Source organism: Amphiprion ocellaris, chromosome 2 (genome assembly GCF_022539595.1).
Source record: "Amphiprion ocellaris isolate individual 3 ecotype Okinawa chromosome 2, ASM2253959v1, whole genome shotgun sequence".
Taxonomy (NCBI): Eukaryota; Metazoa; Chordata; class Actinopteri; family Pomacentridae; genus Amphiprion; species Amphiprion ocellaris.
The window spans coordinates 11,057,067-11,082,872 of NC_072767.1; the positions used below are offsets into that span (position 1 = coordinate 11,057,067).

The 25,806-nt window shown below is 42.4% G+C and overlaps 1 protein-coding gene across 1 annotated transcript; it reads right to left on the minus strand.

The window, feature by feature from the left end:
• Window positions 1-25,293, minus strand: lonp1 (lon peptidase 1, mitochondrial). Its single transcript, XM_023263374.3, has 21 exons — window positions 24,736-25,293; window positions 23,682-23,770; window positions 22,629-22,748; window positions 22,323-22,485; window positions 19,284-19,397; window positions 19,038-19,099; window positions 18,697-18,826; window positions 15,918-16,001; window positions 15,759-15,827; window positions 15,072-15,223; window positions 13,162-13,300; window positions 12,825-13,003; window positions 5,704-5,791; window positions 4,389-4,511; window positions 4,177-4,293; window positions 3,487-3,627; window positions 2,931-3,096; window positions 2,755-2,841; window positions 1,663-1,790; window positions 1,253-1,417; window positions 1-696 (listed from the first exon to the last, which is right to left on the minus strand). The coding sequence occupies exons 1-21, from the start codon at window positions 25,258-25,260 to the stop codon at window positions 547-549; spliced, it is 2,991 nt and encodes a 996-aa protein (XP_023119142.1). The 5' UTR covers window positions 25,261-25,293; the 3' UTR covers window positions 1-546.
• Window positions 25,294-25,806: the final 513 nt, after the last annotated feature.

Below are 25,806 nucleotides of genomic sequence, written 5' to 3' on the forward strand. Positions count from 1 at the left end.
TTGGGTTTGTTTAATTTATTTCAACATCATCATCCTCATATCTGGTATAATATAAAATAACGTACTGGAAACTGGAAATTTATGAAAGTGTCCATCCACAGATCTGCATAATAACAGCTGTGGGTAACAAAGCTGCCTGGCAGCAAAGTCACCATTCCACCTGCTAATCACTGGCATCATATCCTGGAATGACAGGCCAGTGTTCATCACCACCACTTCACTGTCTATGTCCATCTTTGGCACAGTTGGCTGCATTGTTTCAGTCCACACATGATAGTCCTACATTCAAGGGTCATGTAATATCTGTGACTTGGATATATTTAACAATCACTGAGCCAGGTGTTCTTCTTGATGATTCTGGAACACATAGTTTAGTGCCATTCTCCATAGCAGGACAGAGTCAGAGTCCATACAGTCAAAAACCAATATTTTACTATGTACAACCAGAACGTCAATCAGTTTTGTCTTGTAGCAAATGGGCTCTGGTTTCTGAAGTGCCATCCATTCCAAACAGGTTTTAGTGCTTTAGTTGCAAGCAGATTAAGATTATTTCTGTGGGAAGACAATGGGGTAGATTTGGCTATAGTGGTCAACAAAGTGGACCTCCAGGCCCTGGGTGATGTAGTCTGGCAGGTCAGAGAAATCCTTCCTGTTCTCATCTGGAAGGATGATGCAGGTCACACCAGCACGACGTGCCTGAAAGACAAAGAATTCAGTTAACATTCTGGAGTAAACAGGGTGGATTCATTCTTTATTCATTTTAAAACGACTTCTCCTGAAACAACCATGTTTCTGCCCTAACAGTAGCGGGGTGTAAGGATTGTCATCAATTGGACTGGTATGTTAATGACAAAACATTACATGCCAGATTGTCAGTAAATCTACTGTAGATACAGACAGACAGATAAAGAGACAGTAAGAGGGATACAGGTACACAGATGGTCCTCTGCTCCCCAGGGAATGTTCTCCATAACTTTTGTGACCTCTTGACTCTAGCCCAGTCATTGCACAAACAAAATGCACAATTTCAGCAAGCAATTTGAAGTAATCAGAGTTTATAGATTTCATAGTCTTGTTAAGGTTGAAAGTGTATTCCACTTTTAGTTCATCATCACAGATCATGTGATGCCCCGACCTTTCGCCTGACGCATCCATTATAAAAGAAACTTCGGGGTGTGTGTGTGTGTGTGTGTGTGTGTGTGTGTGTGTGTGTGTGTGTGTGTGTGTGTGTGTGTGTGTATCTTGAACATACAGCAATAGTTTTCTCTTTGATTCCTCCAACTGGCAGTATTTTGCCAGTCAGTGACACCTCACCAGTCATCGCTACATTCTGACGCACTGACTGGTCGGTTGCCAGAGACAACAGTGCTGTGACAATGGTGCAGCCAGCGCTTGGTCCATCCTTAGGAGTTGCCCCCTACAAAGAAGTGACAGTTGCAATAAGGTAGGTAAGAATAAACATTGCTGTCAGCCCTGTATCTCTTTGATATTGTCACAAAAGGATATTTTCAAATCTACACACAAACAATATAAGGATCACAAAAAAGCGTTGTTTCTCTTGTATGCTGTGCAGCAGCAAATGCAGAATAAGTAAATCGATACAAAAACAAGCAATTGCAATCAGTATGTATTTAAATTACAGAACTGTATCACCATGGTTACCTCAGGGACATGCAGGTGAAGGTGGGAGTTGACCAGGAAGTGATTGCCTGGGTCCTGGGTCATGAGGAAGGCTCTGGCAAAGGTTGAAGCGATTTTTGCGCTTTCCTTCATTACGTCACCGAGCTGACCTGCAGGGGTGAAGCCAAACCTTTAATATGCCCAGTTCAGCATTCACACTGGGAACATTAACTTATGTTACTGTAAGCTGCTAAAAAAAACAGTAATAAATGTTCAACTCAACTCCTGCAGAAAAAGTTCATCCATTATCTATACACCGCTTAATCCTCATTAAGGTCGTGGGGAGTTGGAGTCTATCCTAGTTGATTTAGGGTGAAGGCAGGGGACAACTTGGACAGGCCACCAGTCTATCACAGGGCTACACATAGAGACAATCACACTCACATTCACACCTATGGACAATTTAGAATCACCAATTAATTGTGACAGATTGTGACTGTGGGAGGAAGCTGGAGTACCCGGAGAAAACCCTCGCATGCACAGAGAGAACATGCAAACTCCATGCAGAAAGATCCCATGCCCAGGTCGGGACGCAAACCGGGGATCTTATAGCTGCAAGGCGACAGTGCTAACCACAAAGCCACTATGCAGCCAAGAGTAAAAGTGACTAATTAAAATCTGCACTAAAGTACTAGTGTATATATCTCTGCAAGGACTTGGCATTTAATAAGCATCATGTGAAGGTGAAGTCACGTGACCATGAAAAGAGCTGATCTTAATGAAGACCTCCTCTGTTTCTGCTTGGATATGAAAATGTATGAACACACTATGACACAATAATTCACTCCTAATGTTTTATGGGTTCTTTTCACATCCTCAACATTGTCAAAATATTTTCTTTTTTTCCATTTAAATACCACAAATGTTCTTTGCTTTATTTCATTACTTTTTCTGAGGTTTTAGGATTTTGCTGGGCTATTGTTTGTCTTGCTTTCATATATTTAAATATGAAAGCAAGACTGAAACAGTAGCCCTGCAAAATCCTAAAACCTCAGAAAAAATAGCAGATATTGTATCAAAGTCACATTTCTGGTAATGTGAAAACAATACTCATATGTGACCTTCCTGACTGACCTGTAACCTCCAGTGTGCCCTCTCCTTGAGATTCTGCGCCTCCTAAAGGGCGTCGGAGTGAAGTCTCTATGAACAGTGTTGATCCTCCTACAAAGCCGACAAATGCAGGCAGATGATCAGTGAGTTACATTTTCTATTGGTACTAGTATGTCTGTGCATAGGTGTGTCTCTCTCACCCAGAGCAGTCCATGCAAGCCCCATAACCACTCCTGGAGGGGTGACATCGTACATCCGATCCACTGTGAAAACAGGTTTACCCACATACTCCTGCAGATTCTCAGGTGTAACAGTCACTGTGGTTTGCTTCCCACTGACAATGCAGAATGCCACCTTCCGTAAAACCTGACAGACAGATGGAAAAATAGAATAGCAGACAAACAAAAAAATATAGGATACATTTCTTGGTGAGAGAACTGAAGATAGTCTCTCTGCAGTGTGAGCCTGCTATTAAAAAGAGAAATAATATTGTTTTAGTCACATGGAACCAGTGTTCATGTACACAGTTACTGGCTTCCAAAAAATACCAGTGACTTCAGGTGAGCAGCAGAATGTCAGTTTCTTTCTGACCTCTACCAGCCTGTTTCACCTACTCAAACATGACGTTAAAGCAGGGTTACATTTTTTTGTTCCATCCAGACTGTTCAGCTGATGGGGACAAAAATCTTTGTTCTAAGTAGCCAATTGAATGTGCACCTTGGTGTAAAGCCTGAACAAAGCCTCTCAGTATTTTACCTTTTCAACTTGTTTCTGCAGGTTCCTAACTCCAGATTCCCTGCAGTACTGCCTAATGAGCAGACTGAGGGCATCAGATGAGATGGAAGCCTTCTCCTCGGTCAGACCACAGAGGGAGCGCAGCTGAGGGACCAGGTAACGCTACACAGACACACAGAAATGGAATTTAAAAGCACTATGTACTATAATGCTGGATAAAAAAGAATCGGATATTTGCAAATTTAAATTTAAATTATTAAAACCCTGAGATCAATCTTTGTATTTGCATCTTTTCTCAGTAAAATTGTGCAGGAAATGTAATGTGTATTCAGCAGTTATTTGTTGTAAATTGGTTCAGTGAGTGCCGCATGTGTAAATGTCTATGTTGCGGATATCGACAGAGTTGTGACACTCTCAAAAACTGTGGTTTAGTTGCAATCTATGTTAAGCTTTTGCAGTTGACAGGACTGTACTGATTCTGGATGGTTAGCTGACACTGGATGTATTGTAGCCAATCTAAAGTTCAAATTGAACACTGACTGGAGCTCCGTTTGCATTTGTTCATGTCATCATCTCAAGTTACAAGATTTAATTGAAGTAATCATGTGTGCATTTACTTAATAGAAAAGACAAATAACGTCATACAAAATAACTCGTACATGGATTTGTTTTCTACAAGCGCATAAGTGCACAGGCAGTTATTGGTGTTACCTCAGCAATAGCTAGCTTCTCCTGGGCCACATATCCAGACACGTTGATCATTTCCATCCTGTCTCTGAGAGGCTCTGGGATGGTGTCGACCACATTGGCCGTGCAGATAAACAAAATCTTCATTGGAGCAGACAGAGTTAGGTCGCACTTCTAAAACCTGCATATTATATTTAAGAACTGTGAAACAGCACAGAAAAACCAAACAGTCCTACCTTTGACAGATCTACAGGAACATCCAGGTAGTGGTCAAGGAAGTTGGCATTCTGTTCAGGGTCCAGAAGCTCCAGCAGTGCAGAGGATGGATCACCCTGGTAACCACGACCCATCTTATCCACCTGGTAGTAATGGGTTAGCCAAAGACATATTATCATTATTATCACTAACAACAGCACAATAACCAACAGACAGGGCTTATCTGAAAGCTTTTGGTTTGGACTAGAGCAGCCAACTCCAACATTGTCAGTATGTGTCGACAGCTACAGTCAGTGTTAACTGGAAAACAAAAATCCTGTTTATTTATCAATGAGTTGAAAGTAAAACTTGTTACCATCAGTAACTAATGTTAGCATTTAATGCATCAGTTCAGTCACATTTCTTGGTAATCTGATGATGTTTCAATGTTTATACCACTTTTACTTTAATATCAAGGAAGCGCACAGTCTTCAGCAGCCTGTCATGATGCATTCAAAAGCCCTCAGTGTTAAAGGCTGTTCTGACTGTTTCCACCTGTGAACTGTCACCCTGCTGTTCACTTCATCTGCTCTCACACTTTGGTTGCACCAGAACACTAAATTGTTTGCCAAGACAAGACAGTGGTTTATGGGATATTTTAGAGTTTCTGTCAGTTTTCATTTTTCATGCGGAGGGTTGCAGGGCTAGAGCCTATCCTTATCCTGTCATTAACTTCTCTAACACAATGCCTCACAGTCCTCTGTCACTTGTTTACCTAAATCTATTGGTCCAATTAAAATTCTCTACAGGTCAAAATTTGTCATGGGTATGAATAATTATGGGCTTAACTGTAAATGTGAGAGCAGAAATTTCATGTGACTGAAGATACTTCCATACAAACAACTGCTGCTCACTCACTGTCACAGTACATCAAAGCAGAGTCTGACATTTCATTTTCACCTCATTTTCAGGTGCAATCTTTCATAATCGTGATATTATTTATCGCCAGTGTTGCGTTTTGCTGTTCTATCCTATCCTTATTTTAGCTTACTTCTTTCATTCCAATATTGCATCATACTATGTTACTGCTTTTCTACATTTTTAGGCCCTGCATTTCATATGTTACCTCTTTCTGTTTTTTTTCTGAGCAATATCTGGTAAAAGAATTTCCTTTGGGGTTAATAAACTTCTATCTTGTCCTATCTCAGAGAAAAATAAATGTGGACGCAGAACAATCTGTTCATTGCAGACAGTAACTACCACATTAGCAGGCTTTATCACTGTTAATGTTACTCAGAAAACTGTTTATTTTGAAATCTACAGACACAATTACAGGAGCAGCACCACCATACTGACCTCATCTATTAACACCAGAGGGTTCTCTGTCTTTGTTTTCTTCAGGCACTGGATAATCTTTCCAGGCATTGCTCCAACATATGTCCTCCTGGGGAGAGAGAGAAACACACACAATAATACACACAGTAATAATTCTGTAACAATGGAGTGATTTTAGCCACAAGCCTTGATGTTAGCATTTTCTTAGACGTTGAGAACAATCAGCCTCTTCTCATCTATAGTGCAGTTTTAAAGTATTTTCTCAAATTCTTATTTTTTGCATATTTTTCCCACTTTAATGTTTAAGATCATCAAACAAATGTAAATGTCAGACAAAGATAACCCAAGGAAAACACAAAATGTAGTTTTTAAATTATGATTTTATTTATTAAGGAAAAAAAACTATTCAAAGCTGCCTGGCCCTGTGTGAAAAACTAATTGCCCCCTAGACCTGGTAACTGATTGGACCGCCCTCAGCAGCAACAATTTCTTTGCAGAGTTGTTTTAATTTAGCAACACTGGAGGTTTTTCCAGCATGAGCAGGTCATGCCACAGCATTTTAATCAGATTCAAGTCTGGACTTTGACTCGGTCACTCCAAAACCTTCTTGTTGACGCAGCCATGCCTTGTGTAAGAGCTGGAGTAGCCGGTAAAACGAAGGAAAAAAAACCACACTCAGCCGACATTACTTTCGGCCTGCATGCTACGATTTTGTGAATGAGCTGCAGCCATTTATTGTAAATTACGCACTGATGTGTAGCCCCGCCCACACCCAAAAGTAGGTCAACTGAGGACAAACAGATCAACATCACAACACCCCCACTTGTTCCTTAATTGAGTAGGGTACATCACAGTGCATCAAATCCATATACAATACAAATTCCGTTTACAATACCACATCTTCATACACCAAATAGAAAAGGTACAAATTTATCCATTTTTATCTTAGTTACAGGTTTCGTAAAAATGTCTGCCACCATTCTATCCGTAGGACAGTATTGAAGAGTTATTTTGCCATCACCAACAACAGATCTGACAAAATGATATTGAATATCAATGTGCTTACAACGTTGGCGACATACCGGGTTCTTTGAAAGGGCAATAGCACCTTGATTGTCTTCAAAAACAGTAACAGGAGTATAGTCTGTCTCATTGTCCATTCCTGCCAACAAATGTACAAGGTATAGACTCTCCTGTGCTGTAGCTGACAAAGCCATGTATTCAGCTTTACATGTGGATAAAGCTACTGTGGGCTGTTTCTTTGACTTCCAGGAAATAACAGGCCCACTCTCAGACAAAGTAAAGCAGTAACCAGTCACACTGTGCCGGTCATTCTGGTCAGCTGCCCACTCTGCATCGCAATAAGCCAAAAGTGCAAGATTTTCTTGTTTCCTGTAACACAATTCCTGGTCCACAGTGCCTTTTAAGTATCTAAACACATGCTTAGCTGCAACCCAGTGTTGTTGTTTCGGTTCAGAAAGGTACTGTGACAATTTACTAACAACAAAACTCAAATCTGGTCGAGTTGATGTCATTAGATAGATTAAACTGCCAACCACTTGACGATACTTTTTTGAATCAGTAGATTCACCCTCGCTGTCAAATTTCATTTTCATTTCACATGGTGTCACTCTTGGTTTGCAATGAGTCATTTCAAATCTTTCCAAAATTTTGGTTATGTATCTCTTTTGATTCATTTTTAATTCCCCTTTTGTCTGGGCAAAATCAATGCCAAGGAAATGCCTTAGTTTCCCAAGAGCTTTAATTTTGAATTTTGCACCCAACATTTCCTTCACACTTTTGAGTATTTGACCATGACTCGCTGCAAGAAAGAGGTCATCAACCCAAATGATCAATATGATGCTTTCACTTTCTGAATGCTTACTGTAAACACAATAGTCTGCTGTATTCTGGACAAAACCATTTTCAATTAGGAAATCATGGAGCATCTTATTCCAATTTTGTCCTGACTGCTTCAGACCATATAGTGACTTGTTGACCCTACACACCAATTTCTCTCCTGTTTTCGACTTCATCTCAAACCCTTCAGGCTGCGCCATATAAATTTTACAATCTATAGGAGCATGTAAATATGCAGTTTTAACTTCCATCTGATGTAGCTCTAAATCGTACTGAGCTGCAAGCTGCATTAGTACACGTACAGAAGTCATATCAGCCGTAGGTGAGAAAGTTTCATTATAATCAATACCAGCCACTTGACTATAACCTTTTGCCACATATCTTGCTTTGTAAATTGTCTCAACTGGATTTTCTTTGACTGTGTAGACCCATCTGCCCCCCACTGCATGCTTGCCTTCAGGTAAGGGTGTTAATATGAAGGTATCATTCTCTATCAGAGAGTCAATCTCGTCCTTCATAGCTTTAGCCCACTGCTCTGATTTTGAAGAGCTCAAAGCTTCCTGCAGTGTCAGGGGAACATCACAAGTCAAACAATAGCAATAGTCAATATTAGTCAATGATTGGTCTTCCTCAAGGGCTGCACAGTGGCGTAGTGGTTAGCACTTTCGCCTTTCAGCGAGAAGGTCCCTGGTTTGCGTCCCGGCTTTCCCGGGATCTTTCTGCATGGAGTTTGCATGTTCTCCCTGTGCATGCGTGGGTTTTCTCCAGGTACTCCGGCTTTCTCCCACAGTCCAAAAATATGCTGAGGTTAATTGATCATTCTAAATTGCCCGTAGGTGTGAATGTGAGAGTGATTGTTTGTCTTTGTATGTAGCCCTGTGACAGACTGGCGACCTGTCTAGGGTGTCCCCTGCCTTCGCCCGAGTCAGCTGGGATAGGCTCCCCCCCCCCCCGCGACCCTAGTGAGGATTAAGCGGTGTATAGATAATGGATGGATGGTCTTCCTCAAATTTCACTTCATAATCACAATCAGTATAATACTGTGGGGGCTTCCTCTCTCTTTTTGGGTAACAAGCACTACGGCTACTCTCATCTTTACTTTGTAAGTTGGTATTAGATTGACACACATCTAGTTTTACTTCTTGAGGGATCACATTAGTCACATCCGGTTTAGATGGCTGAATCTCAGCTCTTTTCCTATGTTCAAAAATATCATACATGTCTTCATTTGTCTGAGTGTCACATTCATTTGTTCTCTTTGTCACGAACTTCACAAGCCTGCATTTCATTATTTTACCAGTGTTTGGATAAAACACTAAAAATGCAGGACTGTTTTTGTCGTAACCAACAAAGATTCCTTTTTCACAACGTGTGTCCAACTTTTTCTTGTCATATTTGTATGCAAAACATTCTGAGCCAAATGCTCTCATTTTGGACATGTCAGGTTTCTTCCCAGTTAACAAGTAATAGGGGGTTTGTTCAAGCCTTCTGTTGTAACACCTATTTCTGACTATAGCAGCAGTCTGTACTGCATATGGCCACAACTGTTTTGGTAATTTGCTCTCCATCAACATACATCTTGCCATTTCAAACAAGGTCCTCCATGCTCTTTTAGCTGTCCCATTTTGATGGGGCGACCAAAGAACTGAGGTTTCATGTCTGATGGCATTTTGACAGAGTAGTGACTGAAACACTGATGATGTGAACTCTGTTCCATTATCCGACCTTATGCATTTGATTTTTCCATAAGGTGCAACATCAGCAATGAATCTCTCTGTGGCTTTAACAGTATCACTCTTAGCTTTTAGGAAATATGTGAAAATAGCTCCAGAATAATCATTTGTAAATGCAAGAGCAAATCTGAAACCATCTTTACCAGCTGGCTCTATCGGCCCAGCCAGGTTGTATGAACAAGCTCTAGAACATCTTTAGCTTTTTCATCTGGTTCTGTATTTCTGCTCTGTGCAAATTTACCTTTGATACACACTTCAGATTGGACTTCTCATCTTTCCCTTTGATTTTCATACCTTCTGTGACACTTTCCAGCTTTAACACGTCATCATAATTACAGTAACCCAATATTTCATGCCACGTCTGAACATCATAACAGACACTACATTGATCAGTCTCACTTTCCAGAGTACTTAAGTAAAACAGTCTGTCTTGTGTGTTAATATCAAAAGTTGTACCGTTTTTATGGATGAGTCGGTTCTGTCCCTCTTTGAAGATGACAGTCGCTCCTTGCGCTGTTGCCGCTTTGACGGAAAAGATGTCTTGAGAGATTGATGGGACGTAGAGCGCCTCCTTCAGCATCAGAACCACGTCGCGGCCTTTACCGTCTCTCCTGGGCACTTTGGCGGTGCCCTTCTTCAGCGCAATCCATCTTGCCCGTTCTCCGTCAGCCAACTCCACAATATGGCTTTGCGGCTGGAAGCTTGGGTCAAACTCCTCGAACCTCTCCATGTCCGTGATAATGTGCTTCGTCGCTCCAGTCAACCATGAGGCCCTTCATCCTCACTGCGCTAGCCGGGGCGGCGGCATCCAACTGCACACTGAATGCGAACGTGTGGTCCTCCTCGTCCACCGCTTGCTTCACCTTGTCCCGCTTTCTCCGCCGACAGTTTGCGTCCTTGTGAGGTGGCGCTTTTACAGAGGCTACACCACGGCCTCTGCTCCCTGCGCTCTACAGCTGACGCGCACTCAGCGGCTTTGTGCCCCTTCAGCCCGCAGGTGAAACATGCGAGTTTCGCACTCCAGTTGTCTATTCCTTTCAGCTTCATCACAGTCTTCTCCTGAGCTAGAAGCACCAAACTTCTCTGTACTTTCATAGCTCCTGAGTTTGGTTTTAAACTCGGCAAATGTCAATGTTTCATCACTCTACGTAACGTGAACAGAGTGGTTTAAATACATCAGGCAGGCCTTTTAAAATCATTGCGGTCAACGAACCGTCACTCAATGTCTCTCCTGCATTACGCAGCGCTGTGATGGTAGTCTTTGCACGGATTATATAGTCTGTGACGATCTCATTCACACCTTTTTGGAGAGAAGTCAGCTCCGTGTACAAACTGATTACGCGCGGCTTCCCCTTCCCTGCGTAATGATGGCGCAGGATCTGCAGCGCTTTCCTGCCATCATCGGCAGCGTCTCTCATTACAAGAGATAAACTTTTGTCATCCAACAGCTGAATTAGAACTGCGTACGCCTCTTCAATTTTCCCGGCGTCTTCTTCAGCACCATCTGCAACGGGGGCTGCACCCAGGAGGATGGTGGCTTTCAGGTTCAGCAGACGCAAATGTGCCAGGAACTTTGTTTCCCACAGTTCATAATTCTTTTCATCTCCGTCAAAACATAAACGATTCCATCGGCTCCCAAACTCTTTATTGGGCCCATAACCTGTTGACGCAGCCATGCCTTGTGTAAGAGCTGGAGTAGCCGACATTACTTTCGGCCTGCATGCTACGATTTTGTGAATGAGCTGCAGCCATTTATTGTAAATTGCGCACCAGTGTGTAGCCCCGCCCACACCCAAAAGTAGGTCAATTGAGGGCAAACAGATCAACATCACAACACTTCTTGTTTTTTTTTATGGCGTTCAGAAGCTGACTTGCTGGTGTGTTTTGGATCGTTGTCCTGCTACAGAACCCAAGTGTGCTTCAGTTTGAGGTCACAAATTGATGGCCGAACATTCTCCTTCAGGATTTTCTGGTAGAGAGCAGAATTCATGGTTCCATCAATCACAGCGAGTCATCCACGTCTTGAAGCAGCAAAGCAGCCCCAGACCATGACATTACCACCACCATGTTGGACTGTTGCTATAATGTTGTTTTTCTGAAATGCTGTGTTACTTTTACCCCAGATATAACGAGACACATGCCTTCCAAAAAGTTCGACTTTCATCTCGTCAGTCCATAGAATATTCTCCCAAAAGACTTGGGGATCATTCAGACATTTGTTTCCTTTACTATGTTCTTTTTGGTCAGCAGTGTTTGGCCTTGGAACATTGCCATGGATGCCAGTCATGAACACTGACCTTAACCGAGGCAAGGGAGGCCTGCAGTTCTTTTAATGTTGTCCTGGGTTCCTTTGTGACCTCCTGGATGAATTGTCATCGTGCTCTTGGGGTAATTTTGGTAGGCCGGCCACTCCTGGGAAGGTTCACCACTGTTCCACGTTTTCTTCATTTGAGGATAGTGGCTCTCACCGTGGTGGAGTCCTAAAGCTTTAGAAAATTTATTTCTCATTTGTTCTTTATTTTCTTTGGATCGCTTACTTTGTTGCAGCTTTTTGAGATCTTTTGGACGATTTCATTTTGTTAGAAAGGTTCTATTGAAGTGATTTCTTGATTGAACGGGTCTGGAGGTAATCAGGCTTGGGTGTGGTCAGTGAAATTGAACTCACTTTCCAAAAAATGTGATTGGCCACAGTTAATTCATGATTTAACACGGGGGGAGGGGGGGCAGTTACTTTTTCACACAGGGCCAGGTAGGTTTGGATAACTTTTCCCTTAAAACTTTAAATCATCAATTAAAAACTTCATTTAGTGTTTATTTTGACTATCTCTATCTAATATTTAAAAGTGTTTGATAGTTTAAACATTTAAGTGGGGGAAATATTCAAAAAAATAAGAATTCGAGAAAACTTTTTTACAGCACTGTACACGAGTGGTACCTGGTCAGTAATGAGTCTCCTTAATTCAGCAGCGGCTGGGAGGCAACTGCTTTATAACATTACTCTAATGGTTTTTGCAACCTGCACATGCTTGTCAATGAGAAGATGAAACCTGTTACAAATTAGCTGACAAGTTAAATAATTAACAAATAACTGTTCACAGGTTTAAAGTAGTTCAATGTATTCCTTATCTTAGGGAAACACTGGTGTTGTGTTAAAAAAAAAAAAATCAGTTGGTGTAAAAGTTCATGTTGTTTACTTGTGAGATTACCAGTTATCTTATCGACCACATCAGATAACGGATAACATCAGATAACTCAAGACAACTGATAACTCCGCTCCTGTGTTCAGCCATGAGGTTCCATCTGATTGAGTTTGTACAGACATTATCATAGCAGCTTGGAAATAGTTGTCATGCATATCATCCAAGCTATGGATATCTGACCTCTCTGTACGCAGGAGGATAAGCTACATAAAATGAGACATTCGGGTCCTTTTTGTCTACAACTTTCCCCACCCTGCACATGCTATTGTCATTGACAGAGCTCTCAACATGATCCTAAAAGGTAAGTCACAAGGTCCCTCAGAGATAATGGCAGGACAGTTTTACAAACCTGTGCCCTTTAATCTCAGCCACATCGGTCATGCCTCCCACGCTGAACCTGAAGTATTGCCTGTTGAGGGCTCTGGCTATGGAGCGGGCAATAGAGGTCTTTCCTACACCTGGAGGTCCGTAGAAACACAGGATCTTCCCCTGGGTGGAGCCACGGAGTTGGCTCACTGCTATAAACTCCTGCACACACAGAGAGAAAAGTGAGGTTCATTTATACAAGAAAGAGCCCCAGAATTTAGTGGATCAGTCTATCTGAACAATTGCCATCAAGGCAAACAAGTATTTCTTCCATTTCCTTTGGCTATAAACTGTGTGGGTATGTGCGTGTATTTGCTAACCAATATGCGTTTCTTAACATCATCCATTCCATAATGGTCTTCTTCCAGAACCTCTTTGGCTCTTTCCAGTGATAAGTTCTCTTCACTGTTGGTACCCCAGGGCATGCTGGTCAGCCAGTCCAGATAGTTACGGGTTACACTGAAACACACAGATGTTCTATTTAAATACAACAAAATGGTTTTGCAGCCTCAGTGTAAATGTGAAAAAAAGCTAGAGTGTTACACTATCAAGACAGAAACTGAGGCTTGGCTGGGATTTCATGTGAACAGTTTGCCTTGGTACCTCTTGTGTCTTTGTGTATATTGTAACTTTTGTTAGCAGCTGTTTAACTTAGTTTAGAAGCTACTCATTGTCTCTGATTGGTATGAGTTTTGAGACACTTGTTTTTTTTAGTTTCTTTTGTTGGTTATAGAGGTTGCTATGGTGTTTAAGTTTGGCTAGGGAGCTTGGTTGTTTTCTTTTTGGTCAGCTAGCTTTTGCAATAAATTACGTTACCAAACCAAGAACACCTGTTTTTTTGTTACTCTCAGCCAACTGTAGACAGCTGTGTCATAACAGGGAGCAAGTAAACAGCCAGTGCCTGTCAGTTGGAAGCAGGAAAAATGTGTACCGTAACAATCTGAAAGACTTTGACAAATGGATGGCCATGGTCACATGTTCAAACAGCAGGACTTGTAGTGTGTTCCTGGTATGCAATGGTTAGTACCAACTAAAAGTGGTCCAAAGAAGAACAAGTGGTCAACAGAGACAGGTTCAGGCATGCTCAGGGCTCACTGATGGACATGGAAACATGGAGGACATGGAAGAGCTACTGTAGCACAAACTGCTGAAAACCTCAATGCTGCTATAACAGAATGGTATCAGAGCACAAAGCGTAACAGCTTGCTGTATATGGAGCTGCACAGCTGCAGACCATAGTGACCACACTGACCTCTATCCTCCACCAAAGGAGGGCACATGAGCATCAGAATTGGACCATGAAACAATGATAGAAGCTGGCCTGTTCTGATGAATCACGTTTTCTTCTCCATCCTGTGGATGGTCAAATTAATGTGCGTCATTTACCTCTGGAAAAAATGACAGCTGGATGTACTATGTGAAGAAAACCAGCTGACGGAGACAGCGTGATGCTCTGAACAATGTTCTGCTACGAAACCTCAACTCCTTTGTATGGATTTTACTTTGATGCCTCCCATCTACCAAAATACTGCTGCAGATCATGTACATCCCTTGATGGCAGCAATATTCCCCGATAGCCAGGATAATCCCCGATGCCACACTGCAAACAGTTGTTGAGTGCTGACTCGACCTCTGAATTCCAGAGTGGAATATGCTGGGATCCTTTGAGGTCCCACTTCTCAGCTTCCAGGACTTTAAAGTTCTGCTGCTAACATCTTAGTGCCAGATACCACAGAACACATTCAGAAAGCTGCTGAGTCCAGGCTATGATGAGTCATTGCTGTTATAGTGGTAAGAGAAGGACCGACTCAATATTAAGCAGGTGGTCTGAATGTTGCGGCTGATGAGTGTATATCAATTATAGGCAAGAAAAACAAAAGCTGCAGCAGCTTTGACATCAATGTTTTCCCTGCAGGCAGTGAGTGCCCTGTACTGCTATGTGGGCCAAATAACTATCCAGTGTGTAAAGGATTAACTACTTGTCTGTTGACTGTTATTTGCATCAGTGTGAGTATGAGAGCCTTCAAGGGGTGAAGGACTTAGAGTGACATGAAGAAACATTTTCTAGAGATTATGTACAAATAAACAAAATTTCACTCCAGTCTGTTTAGTAGTTGTCAAGTTGTCATTTGGTTCTGGTGTTTCATGTTTCTTAAGGCAACCAAAGAGAATCATAATAACTCAAAGGCTTTGGCAGGCTAATAGGAGAAAAAAACAACAGAAGACCAACTTAAACTCTGATGAGTGGTTGTCCAGCAGGCCCAGTTTGTTGAGCTCTTCATTGATGACATCCATTATGTGCTGAGGGACTGTCCTGTCTTTGAGTCTCTCTCTGAACTTCTCCTCAATAGCTTCTTTGTCCTCTTTTTCCAGACCCAGTTCCTGAAAACAGACACATACATTTCATTTCAGCAACTTCACAGACCTGCTCTTCTAACACAAATCAGGTTCAGCAGGTCGAGGAGAAAACTTATGTCTGCTCTGGGATCAGTCTCAGCTGTGAAAGGTACTTTTACCACATTTAGTGCTGCCCATGAGAACAATAACATAACTACTATACAGGTGATTTTGGGACGTGTAATATTTTGCAGTCATATTGGTCATGTGATTGTCTGACAGAAATATAAAAACCCGACATATTGTGGTTACAGTATGGAAAACAACGGTGACCTTGTATCAGTTCAGTGGCTGTGCAATAAATACATCTGACAAGATGATTAGGTGGAATGTTCTCTGTTGGACTAAAACACTATTAGTTTGTTAGGAGGTAAGAAGGAAAGGTGGGACGTTAAGGATACATAAGTTACAAGATAAACGTATTTGAGGTTTTCTGAACACCTGCTACAAGCCTCCATAGAGTCTGGGAGATGGAGACACTGACTGACAGGTGGATGAGACAGAGGACAGTCTGCTCTACCTTCTTAATGATCTTGAGCTGCTCCTGTAGCAGGTATTTTCTGTGGGTCTGTTTGATTTTCTCTTCCACCTGAGAAAAAAAGAGGGATGATGAATGACTGAGGATAAGAGCTGAACACAGGTTGTTAAAGCTCATACATGTTTGACGAGGAGCTCTGACCTCTCGGCCCAAGCGCTGCTGCAGTTTACTTAGTTCATACTCCTTCTTCAGCAAAGACAGAGCCTTGTAGAGACGCTTTGGGATCTGCAGAGAAACATAACAGGATTCAAAGGACTGCGCACAGAAGTTTAACCAAAATATAGTGTTCCAAATGATTACACTGTTGGTAATTTTGTGTACATCTGATTAACTGTAAGCTCTCCACAACAACTACATTTCAATATGAAGGTTATTTCAAGCAAAACTACCCACAACAACACCAGGCTTTCTTTTAAATATTTTTTGTAACCTTAAGGATATTGTTGTGAATGAAGCTTGTTTAAATGATTCGCTTTGGAGTTAATAAATTGTGGTGCTTAGTGATGTCATGACACCAACATTGTGACTTCAACATGATACCTGCCTAAATAAATAGATACTTTATACTTAAATGATACCACGGTAAAAAAAAAACAAACAACAACGTAAGGAATAAAAACATAATAATAGATTAAACTTAGTGCACGTTTCAATGACACACTTTGACTGTTCTGCAGGAATTCAAGTTGCTCCAAGGCTTGTGGTTGAGTCTAAATCCAGGAGAGCCTCTTTCATTGACCAGTCTGTTCCTGCACAGCTTTTTACTTAGAACAATGTAGATAGTAAGCTACCTTTGAGAGAGACTGATCTCATTCATTTTAATGTTTACACTTAATTTGACTAAATAGAAAATTTGAGAATAGTCCCAGACTGCAGACCTCCACTGAGAACCTGAACTGACTGGACTTGTGTGTTCAGTCTGCTTTAGCGCTCTGCTGCAGTGAGCAGGATAATAATCCTTCATCACATCAAGTGACAGACTTACAGTCACACATTTATGCTTTTTCATTTAAAATTCAATAAAATGTAGCTTTTGTGCTGTTAGATGTTTACTTTGTCATTTAGGTAGGTTAGTTTTGGACAATGAATGAGTACATTTATAACATTAATACGAGATTGTTGTAAATCATTAGATCAGTGTCATTGTGTTGTTAAAGCTTTTACACAGTGTGCAGGAATCTAATGTCCCCTTTACATCATTCATTTCTTTTACAGTTAACTTAATATGTCCAAGGAGATATCATTTAATGAATAGCACTTCATAGATTGAACAGAGTTTAGGGAAGGTCTGCGATATGCTGACTACATTTTCAAGTAACTGAATCAGTTATTGACAAAAATATTGCTGCCATGTTCTCCATCACTAGGGCTGACCGAATATAAACTGATCAACATAACTGATTTTCTTGATCTGCACTCTGTGAGCGCCTGACTGTTTTAGTGAAGTTCATGTGAAGTGTGAAGATTGCGTTTGCTTCTAGAGATGATCTCCACAATGGTCAGTCAGCTAAAAAGATACAGCTGAGGTTAACAGTTATCACTGCTCATAGCTACGAGGGTCCTTCAGAAAGTTCTCTGCCGCACCAAAAACAGCTCACAGGAGAAAGATTGTTCTTTCAACACAGTCTCCTTTAGCTTCAAAGCACTTTGTTCATCACTGTTCAAGCTTCACTGTCCCTTCATGGAGGAAGCCTCCAGATTCTCAACGGCATGAATGACTTTAAGATCACTCTGAAAATGGTCACCAGCAGTTTTCAAAACAGATGTCTGACGGCAGACAAGGCTGCCTCCTGTCACCTTTCCTCTTCCTCCTGGTGATTGACTGGACCATGAAGACATCAACAGCAGACAGAAGAAATGGAATCCAGTGGACACTCTTTGACCAGCTAGATGATCTGGACTTTGCAGACGACCTGGCTCTGCTCTCCCACAGCCACCAGCAAATGCAGGACAAGACAACAAAGTTGGCAGCCACCTCAGCACAAGTTGGCCTCAAGATCCACGAGGGCAAGACCAAGATCCTCAAGATCAGCACAGCAAATGAGGACCCAGTCACACTGAACGGGAGTGAGCTGAAAGAGGTAGAGACCTTCACATATGTGGGCAGCGTCATTGACAAGCAGGGCGGCACAGACGCAGATGTCAAGACCACAGATGAAGACCACAATCAGGAAAGTGCAGACGTTCATCAACAGCTGCCTGAGAAGGATCCTCCAGATATGCTGGCCCCACACCATCAGCAACACAGACCTGTGGCAGCGTACCAACCAGCTGCCAGCTGAGGACGAGATCCGGCGCAGAAGATGGGGATGGATTGGGCACACCCTGAGGAAGCCAGCCAGTAACACCACAAGGCAAGCACTCAAGTGGAACCCCCAAGGGAAGCGGAAGAGAGGAAGGCCAAGAAGCACCTGGTGACGAGACCTCGATGCTGATATCAAGAAGATTGGACAGACCTGGAGACAGCTGGAGAGAGCAACCCAGGACAGAGCACTCTGGCGGACTGTTGTCGGCGGCCTATGCTCCAGGAGGAGCGATGGGCCTAACTGAACTGAAGGGATACATACAAAACAGGATTTAGAGTAGTTGTTAACAGCAGGGTATCGCCGTAGTTTTATAGTGTATGTATACTGTGCAACATTAGTCACAACGTGGCTCTATGGGCGGAGTTATATGAGGCTGTAATGAACAAAACAAATGGAGCTGGAAACAAAACCTGTTGTTTACCAACAACTACATAACCAAGCTAAAAACCCTTTAAATGGGCAAGCAGCAAATATTCTTTCATGTCAGCTGCTATTACACATATTTCATGTTCTGGAAATGAAGACAATGAAAGAAACAGCTGAACCTTCAGGACTGCCTCTCACACACTGGATAAGAGTGTGCCTCCAGGCCCACAAACATGCAGACTGCTCACATTGATCTCCTCCAGGACGTCCTGCAGTTCATGTGACTCTGCTCCTGTCAGCGCTGCTCCCATGTCACTGAGGTAAATGGGATTATCAACCACTCTTTGGCCAGCCTGCATCATCTGAAGGACCGACTCTCTGACAGACAGACACAAACATTTCAGAAAGTCTCTATTTCGAGATAGAAAATTTGACAAAATGAAATGTAGGAAATGCATCAAAGGAAACCGCGGTGCAGATTATGTTTTAAACTTTACAACAGAGTTGGATTTGTGAAGCATATCCAACTGCCCTGCAGGCCAAGTGTGGTCTACTTGAAATAACTGACTAAATCAGAGTCAGGGCTGACCTGTAGAGGGGATTGAGAGCAATGATGTCTCTGATGGTCTTCACTATCTCTGCTGTCAGTGCCTGCAGAAAACACGTATCACACAGATTAGAGTTATTAGTTTCCTTTTAAGTTAGTTGCAATTTTAGATTATGATATCTACCACAGAATTTGAAAAGATTTAAGTTTTATAATGAAAACCCCTTGATGAAACCCACTGTCTTCTCAACCCCATGTGTGCTTCACACTATAATGTGCGTTTTGTACCTTGACCTCTTCAGTGACAGTGAAGTGTTCGTGTTGAACGTTGTCCACTTCGACCATTAGGATGTTGGAGGAGGGCAAAGGCTGAAGCGCTGGACTCAGGTCAGCTTCTGAAATCTGACCAACACAGTTAAAAAAGATACCGCCAATTGAAAATGAACACACACTACAAATACTTCTACCAACATCACTATAATGAGTTTTGCTGAGAAAGTGGGCAGTTATAAAATAACCTACATGTTCTGGAGCTGACCACAATAGCAAGGATGAAGCCACATGAAATGGTCTTGGCAGAAAATCAGGATTAAACATAACCAGCTCAATAGATGTCGAGTTCCATGGCAACGCGATGCATAGTGTGTGATGCTGTAACTACATGGCTTCACTCAGCGACGTTAGTAACGTACAGCTCAACAGGTTTACAGATACAAAGTATCAGCACTAGAGATCGACCGATTATCGGTCGGGCCGACTATCGGTGCCGATATTTGGACATTTGACGTATATCGGCATCGGCCTTTTTTTAATCCGATGGCCCGATATGAAGAAATCAATTTAAACCTGAGTTATTTCGGCTCAGATGCAGCCGCGTCTCTCTCCTGCTTTCTGTCTCCAGCACTATCCACCCCGCGCTCTGATTGGTTAAGCTTCAGTGGCAGAGCCTCTGAAGCAGTAGCTGTCCGCACACGCGCACACACACACACACACACACACACACACACACACACACACACACACACACACACACACACACACACACACACACACACACACACACACACACACACACACACACACACACACACACACACACACACACACAGAGCAGAGAGGGAAAGTTTACTTGTGTGAGAAGCTCCAGAGAGAAAACACGTGTTGAAGGTAAATGCAGAAAACTCTTCCGAAATTGTAATAAACATCCCAGTGCTCTAGATCTCACAACTACTACTAACGTTACAGTGAGCAGCAGAATAACGTAAGAGCGGAGTAAACATTAGCGGCAGCTCTGCTAACTCCTATTACCTCCCGACATGTCTGTGAATTACTTAATCCTCTGCGTAATCGAACGAAGCAGGAAGATGAAGCGTCGACGAGTCTCCCTTTAAATGTGTGTCAAAAGTGCGGATTTTGAACTTTCTACCAGTTTTTGAATCGTGTTGATCGACCAAGTAAAACCAGAGTTATGATCAATAATAAACGCTGTACTTTTGAGCGAACTTTAGACGAGCGCATTTCGTGCGTCATTGTATGGTGAACGGCTAAACGGGAGATTCTTTGAAGCCTTCTGTAGCCGACACAAAAACAATCAGAAACATCAGGGAGAGTTTTGCAACTCTTAGGGAGTGACGTGTGAAAAACAAACAGCTCTGAGACTCCCTGCTGGAAGCACCTGGGGGATGAGAGCGTCTGCACAGGCATGATCCCAGTCAGAGCGTCTCTGTGGTACTAGTAAGAGAGTGGAATATTTAAGAAATACACAGAGGAGAGATGGCCAAAGTGCGGATTTGGAACTTTCTATCATTTTATTTAAAATAATAATAATAATAATAATAATAATAACAATAATAATAAACTTATTCTAGCAATGGAGAACACCAGGACTCCAGATTCTCCACATGGTCCTAAATGGTAAATGGTCTGTATTTATATAGTGCTTTACTGTACCTGAAACGATACCCAAAGCGCTTTACATTATACATCACATTCACCCATTCACACACTGATGGTAGAAGCTGCCATGCAAGGCATTAACCACAACCCATCAGGAGCAGTTAGGGGTTTAGTGTCTTGCTCAGGGAGACCTCAACATGAGCTCTCCAGGCCAGGATCAAACTGGCAACCCTCCAGTTACAAGACGGCCACTCTACCCACTGAGCCATAAAGCCCCTTTCCTATTGTTTTTGCCATTGTAGAGACTGTGGTGGACAGAAAAAGTTTTTTTGGAGTGGCACAAATTCATTTATGTAAAATTTTATTGTGACTCCTGATGATTTTGTAAATAGTTGTGCCAAAGTGCCTAAAAATTTCCTGCATTTTAGTGCAAATAGTGGTATATAACTGTGTTGACTGCTGAATTTGCACATTATTTTATGACATAAAAAATTTATATTTGCATTCTAAGTTCTGAAAAGGATTCTTTACACGTTTATAGTGTACACAGTAAAAAAAATCTAACTTTTTCTTACTCAGACTTTGTATTTTTTCAGCAATTTTAGGTCGTGTGTTCATACATTATATCAAAAATGTATAAATAATTGTAGAATCATACAGGTGAGGTTGTGCTGAAAAAAGGACAACAAGCAAAGCAAGATCAACAATTTTTAAGGTGAAATATAAAGGTACAGGTCAAAAATGGACCTCAGTCAAATTGTCCCCCCAGATTCCTAAGGGTTAAAGCAAAGATAAGTCATTATAGTTATATTTAAATTTTACTTTATTTACTGTGGAAAAATTTCAGGGAGGTATTTATTTAAGCTTTTATTCAACTTTATAAGAGATGCTTCTGAGTGTAGGAAATCCATGCACTTCTGGAGCTATTATTTTCTGTTTGATTAAATAAACATGCTTTAGGCATTTAAACGAAGTTCAGTGTTTGCATTATTCAATTTTTTTCACGCTAATTTTTACACTTTTACTGCAAATGAATATCGGCTCCAAATATCGGTTATCGGCCTCCTCTAACTACTAATAATCGGTATCGGTATCGGTCCTGAAAAACCCATATCGGTCGATCTCTAATCAGCACTGCTGAGGATCTGTGCTTCTTACAGAAGAAGCTCTTCACCAAGTTAGCTCCACAGCATGTTGCCAGGGAGATGTAGCAAGTTAAAAGACAGACATCTTTGTGACACTGGAGACTTAAGTGCAACATACCTGCTAACTGACTATCTATATAAACCAGCCCTCTGGTTGCCTCCCAGTTTCCACAGCTTCACAGACCACACATGGCAGAACCCTACTAACACTGATGTGCTGGAGCAACAACCTTGCTCCAGTCTTTCTTACATTCAGTTCGTTTGTGGTAATGTGATTGTTACAGACCTTGTCCTCGAGCTGCTCTGTCAGAGAGCCAGGTTGGTCCTTTCGGCTGCGTTTAGGTTTACGTCTTGGTGGTTTGTTTTGAGACTCTGGCTCAGACTCTGACAAAACAGCAGACTCTGGTGCCTCCTCAGGCTCCACCTCCAGCTGTTTAGTGATTCGAATCCTGACAGACCGGAACATACATATAGCAGTAATCAAGGCACAAGCAAAAGTGAGGCATGTAAACCACAGTCTACAGAATTTCATCAAAACCATCCATCATCATGTACCCCAAAATTTAGTGGCACCAGCAGCAGTGTATCTAACCTGCGGTGTCCCATGACGATCATCCTCAGCTTTTCTCCCAAGTCTTGCATCTCATGAATCTGAACAAAGGTCCCAGTACTGTAAATGGCATCTAGAGACTCCACAACATCTGACTCATTCCTGTAGAAGACAGAAACACATAATCACTACCAACAGACAGACAGGCAGGGACAGCGAGGCAGCATCGATTCACCGATTCTCTAGACAGTCACTAGTTAGTCTGCCAAGGAATGCGGCAGAGTTATGTGACAATCGGTGTACGTTTGTCCTTCTGTGAATCTGTTTGTGCACAACATTACTCAAAAAGACACAAACAGATTTGGATGAAATTTTCAGGGAACGTCAGAAACGACGGAAGGACCACCTCATTTGATTTTGACAGTGATGCAGCTTATAGTCTGGATACACAAATTTGTTAAGGATTTCCCATTGAGATAGCGGCACGGCATCTTCGTATCTATGACAACAAGTGAGTGCTACAGCTGCCTGCTGACGATCACATGATTGTGATCCTGCTACGAATCCACCGCTGTGGACTTATTGAAAATGATACAAGGAATAACTGATTAAATTGTGGGGATGTTTCCAAGTCGCATCAATTCCTGCCGCCCGCTCCATATTTAGGTCACGCGATTCGGTATCCGTACATAACATACACGTGCAAAATACACCCCTATGCTCAGCGTAAGGTCAGGCGCGCCCCACTATTTGAGAAACACTAGCCTAGACTCACATAGCCAGACTTATCTCCATGGTCCTGGCAGCTAACATGCAAAAATGTCACTGTTGGACAGCAAAGGTTGTGAATGCATTCTTTGTAGAGCTGAGTCGGCCTGCCTTACTGCACGACACAACTCCTGCTGTTGCTGTCTTTGTTTCCCAAAGGAAAGGGGGTTTTGAAAACCGTAACTTGCAGAAAGCAGAAGGGGAGGAGAATGTCATGTGAAATATAGAGTCAGTGGTAGGTTTCTACCCACAGTCCACCTGTGGTGAGTCAGACTAGTACCAATCTGAGCATCAGTCATCGTAGCAGGAGTGAACTGTCACACTTACGCATCATCTCTCTTCATGAAGACTCCAGCATATGGCTGAGCCAGGCGAACCTTCCTCCGCAGCAGCTCCATCAGTGCTTTATTTTTTACCTGACAGATAGACAGACACATCACACAGACATAACACACATACTGGAACACACTAAATGGCATGCTGTAATTATTGTGTGGGAAATGACCAAAGTGCCAGGCAGCAATTTCTTTCATCAAAAAATGAGCTACCTAAAACAAAATCCCATTTCATTTGCTGCCTTCAATGTATTTTTCCATACTTATACTGACTATGTTTAGTGTTGCAACCCTGCAGTGACAATGGAAGAGTCTCTGGGTGGTGCAATAGGTAACATTTGGAGCCCAGCATGCTCTCATGGCTGAAAATATGTGTGCACTTTGTCACCTTGATATTAACATAAGACATTTCTTTAGTGAAATAAAATTTCTATTACAGTAAACTCTGGTGCTGGTCTGCACAATATGTTGTGGCCCACAATTTTGGCATCCACATATTGGTTGGTTGTAACTCAGGCTTTCAACTGTGAATTTGTAATCTCCAGCCTGAACTGAGATAATGAAGGATAACATCACTGTGATATCATCACAGTTATTTTCCCTACTGAACCACCAAGGACAGTATACAACTGTGCTTATTTGTTTGTATATTAAAATAATGAAAATATGTTGTTTGACTGTCTACAGAGCTTCTCAGCAAAGCAGCACTTTTTTTGAGTTCTCTTTCAATTTACAGCTCAACTCATCTGAAGGGACACAACAACACATGAGAATATTCAAAACTAATTTTATTTGGATCAAAGTGTCCTAACGTGCTAATACACACACCTTTATGTCTGTGGGAACAGCAAAAGTGTATCTTTTGCAAAACGTATGTTGTAACCGAATAACTAGCGTTCAGGGCACGTTAAATAGTGCCCACACACGAGATTAAATGGTCCCAGCGGACGGACATCATCACCTACACTGCTGTGGGGTTGCATCATCACTGTGCCCTTGAGCCCAACAACAACAGGACAGCACATGAAACGTTACATCAGTCTCACCTCGATGATCTTGATGAAGCGGGGGAATACTGGATTCCTGCTCACAGCGATCAGTGGCACATTGGGGAACACCTCCGGGACCATCATGGGGGTCAGAGCCGTCATCTGAGCTCCGTTGTAAGGTACTCCCCCATCTCCCCCAGACTCCTCTCCCCCAGAGCCGGAGCTCTCTGCGCCGTCCTCTCCAGAGAAGCCTGCACCGCTGGCCCTGTTCCCGTACATCCTGGCCCGGACAGAGTGGGGTCCAGAGGTTGGTGTGAGGAGACCAGTGTGGACACGAGGGACGGCTCCAGCGCGCATCCAGCGGTGAGCTGTGCCCAGCCTGCAGCCAGCTGCCATGGCTGTGCTCACCGGGATGCTTTGGGGGGTCCCGGCGCTGGTGTAGAACCGCGGGGGCTGAAGCCGGCTAAGGGCGGAGCTGTCGGTCCGGTGGGGGACAACTCCGGACCAGTTGGGTTTTCTAGCAAGAGCTGAACTTCTGTGTAGCTGTCTGGCAGCGTTGACCATCTTCATGCATGTCGCCATGTTGATCTGGAGAATTCTACAGCAGCACGTGATCCGCCTTCTTCCGTCAACGTTTGATGACGTACCGTTTTTAAAGCTACAACGTCAACAATACACGATCATTTATTCGTTCATTTATTATTTAAACTGTGAATATAATGAGTTATGGCAGCCTCATTTACAGTGTAACCGATAAGGATAAGAAAAGGGTTGGAGAGCTATGGTCCATTCAGGTTCTTTATTTTTCAGCAAGCTTTTAACTTCGAAATATGTTTTATGTCATGGCTCACTTGATTGTTGGCATTTTAGCAGGTTTCAGACTGGATCTGTAGAACCAAAAAATCTGAATCAACATCAGCTGAAACCAAGATCCCAGACTAGATTTCTTCTCTGATACATGGTGAAACGGGTAAATCAGGTTGCAGCTGCTACAGTGTGAGCCTGGCATTAGGTTTCTGTCCGACTTGATCCCTAATTGCTCTGATGTCATCTAACTGAAGGCCACAACCTCATGAGATCAAGGCAACTGCAGTTTTTGTAAGCTGTCATATACAAAACTAAAAAGAC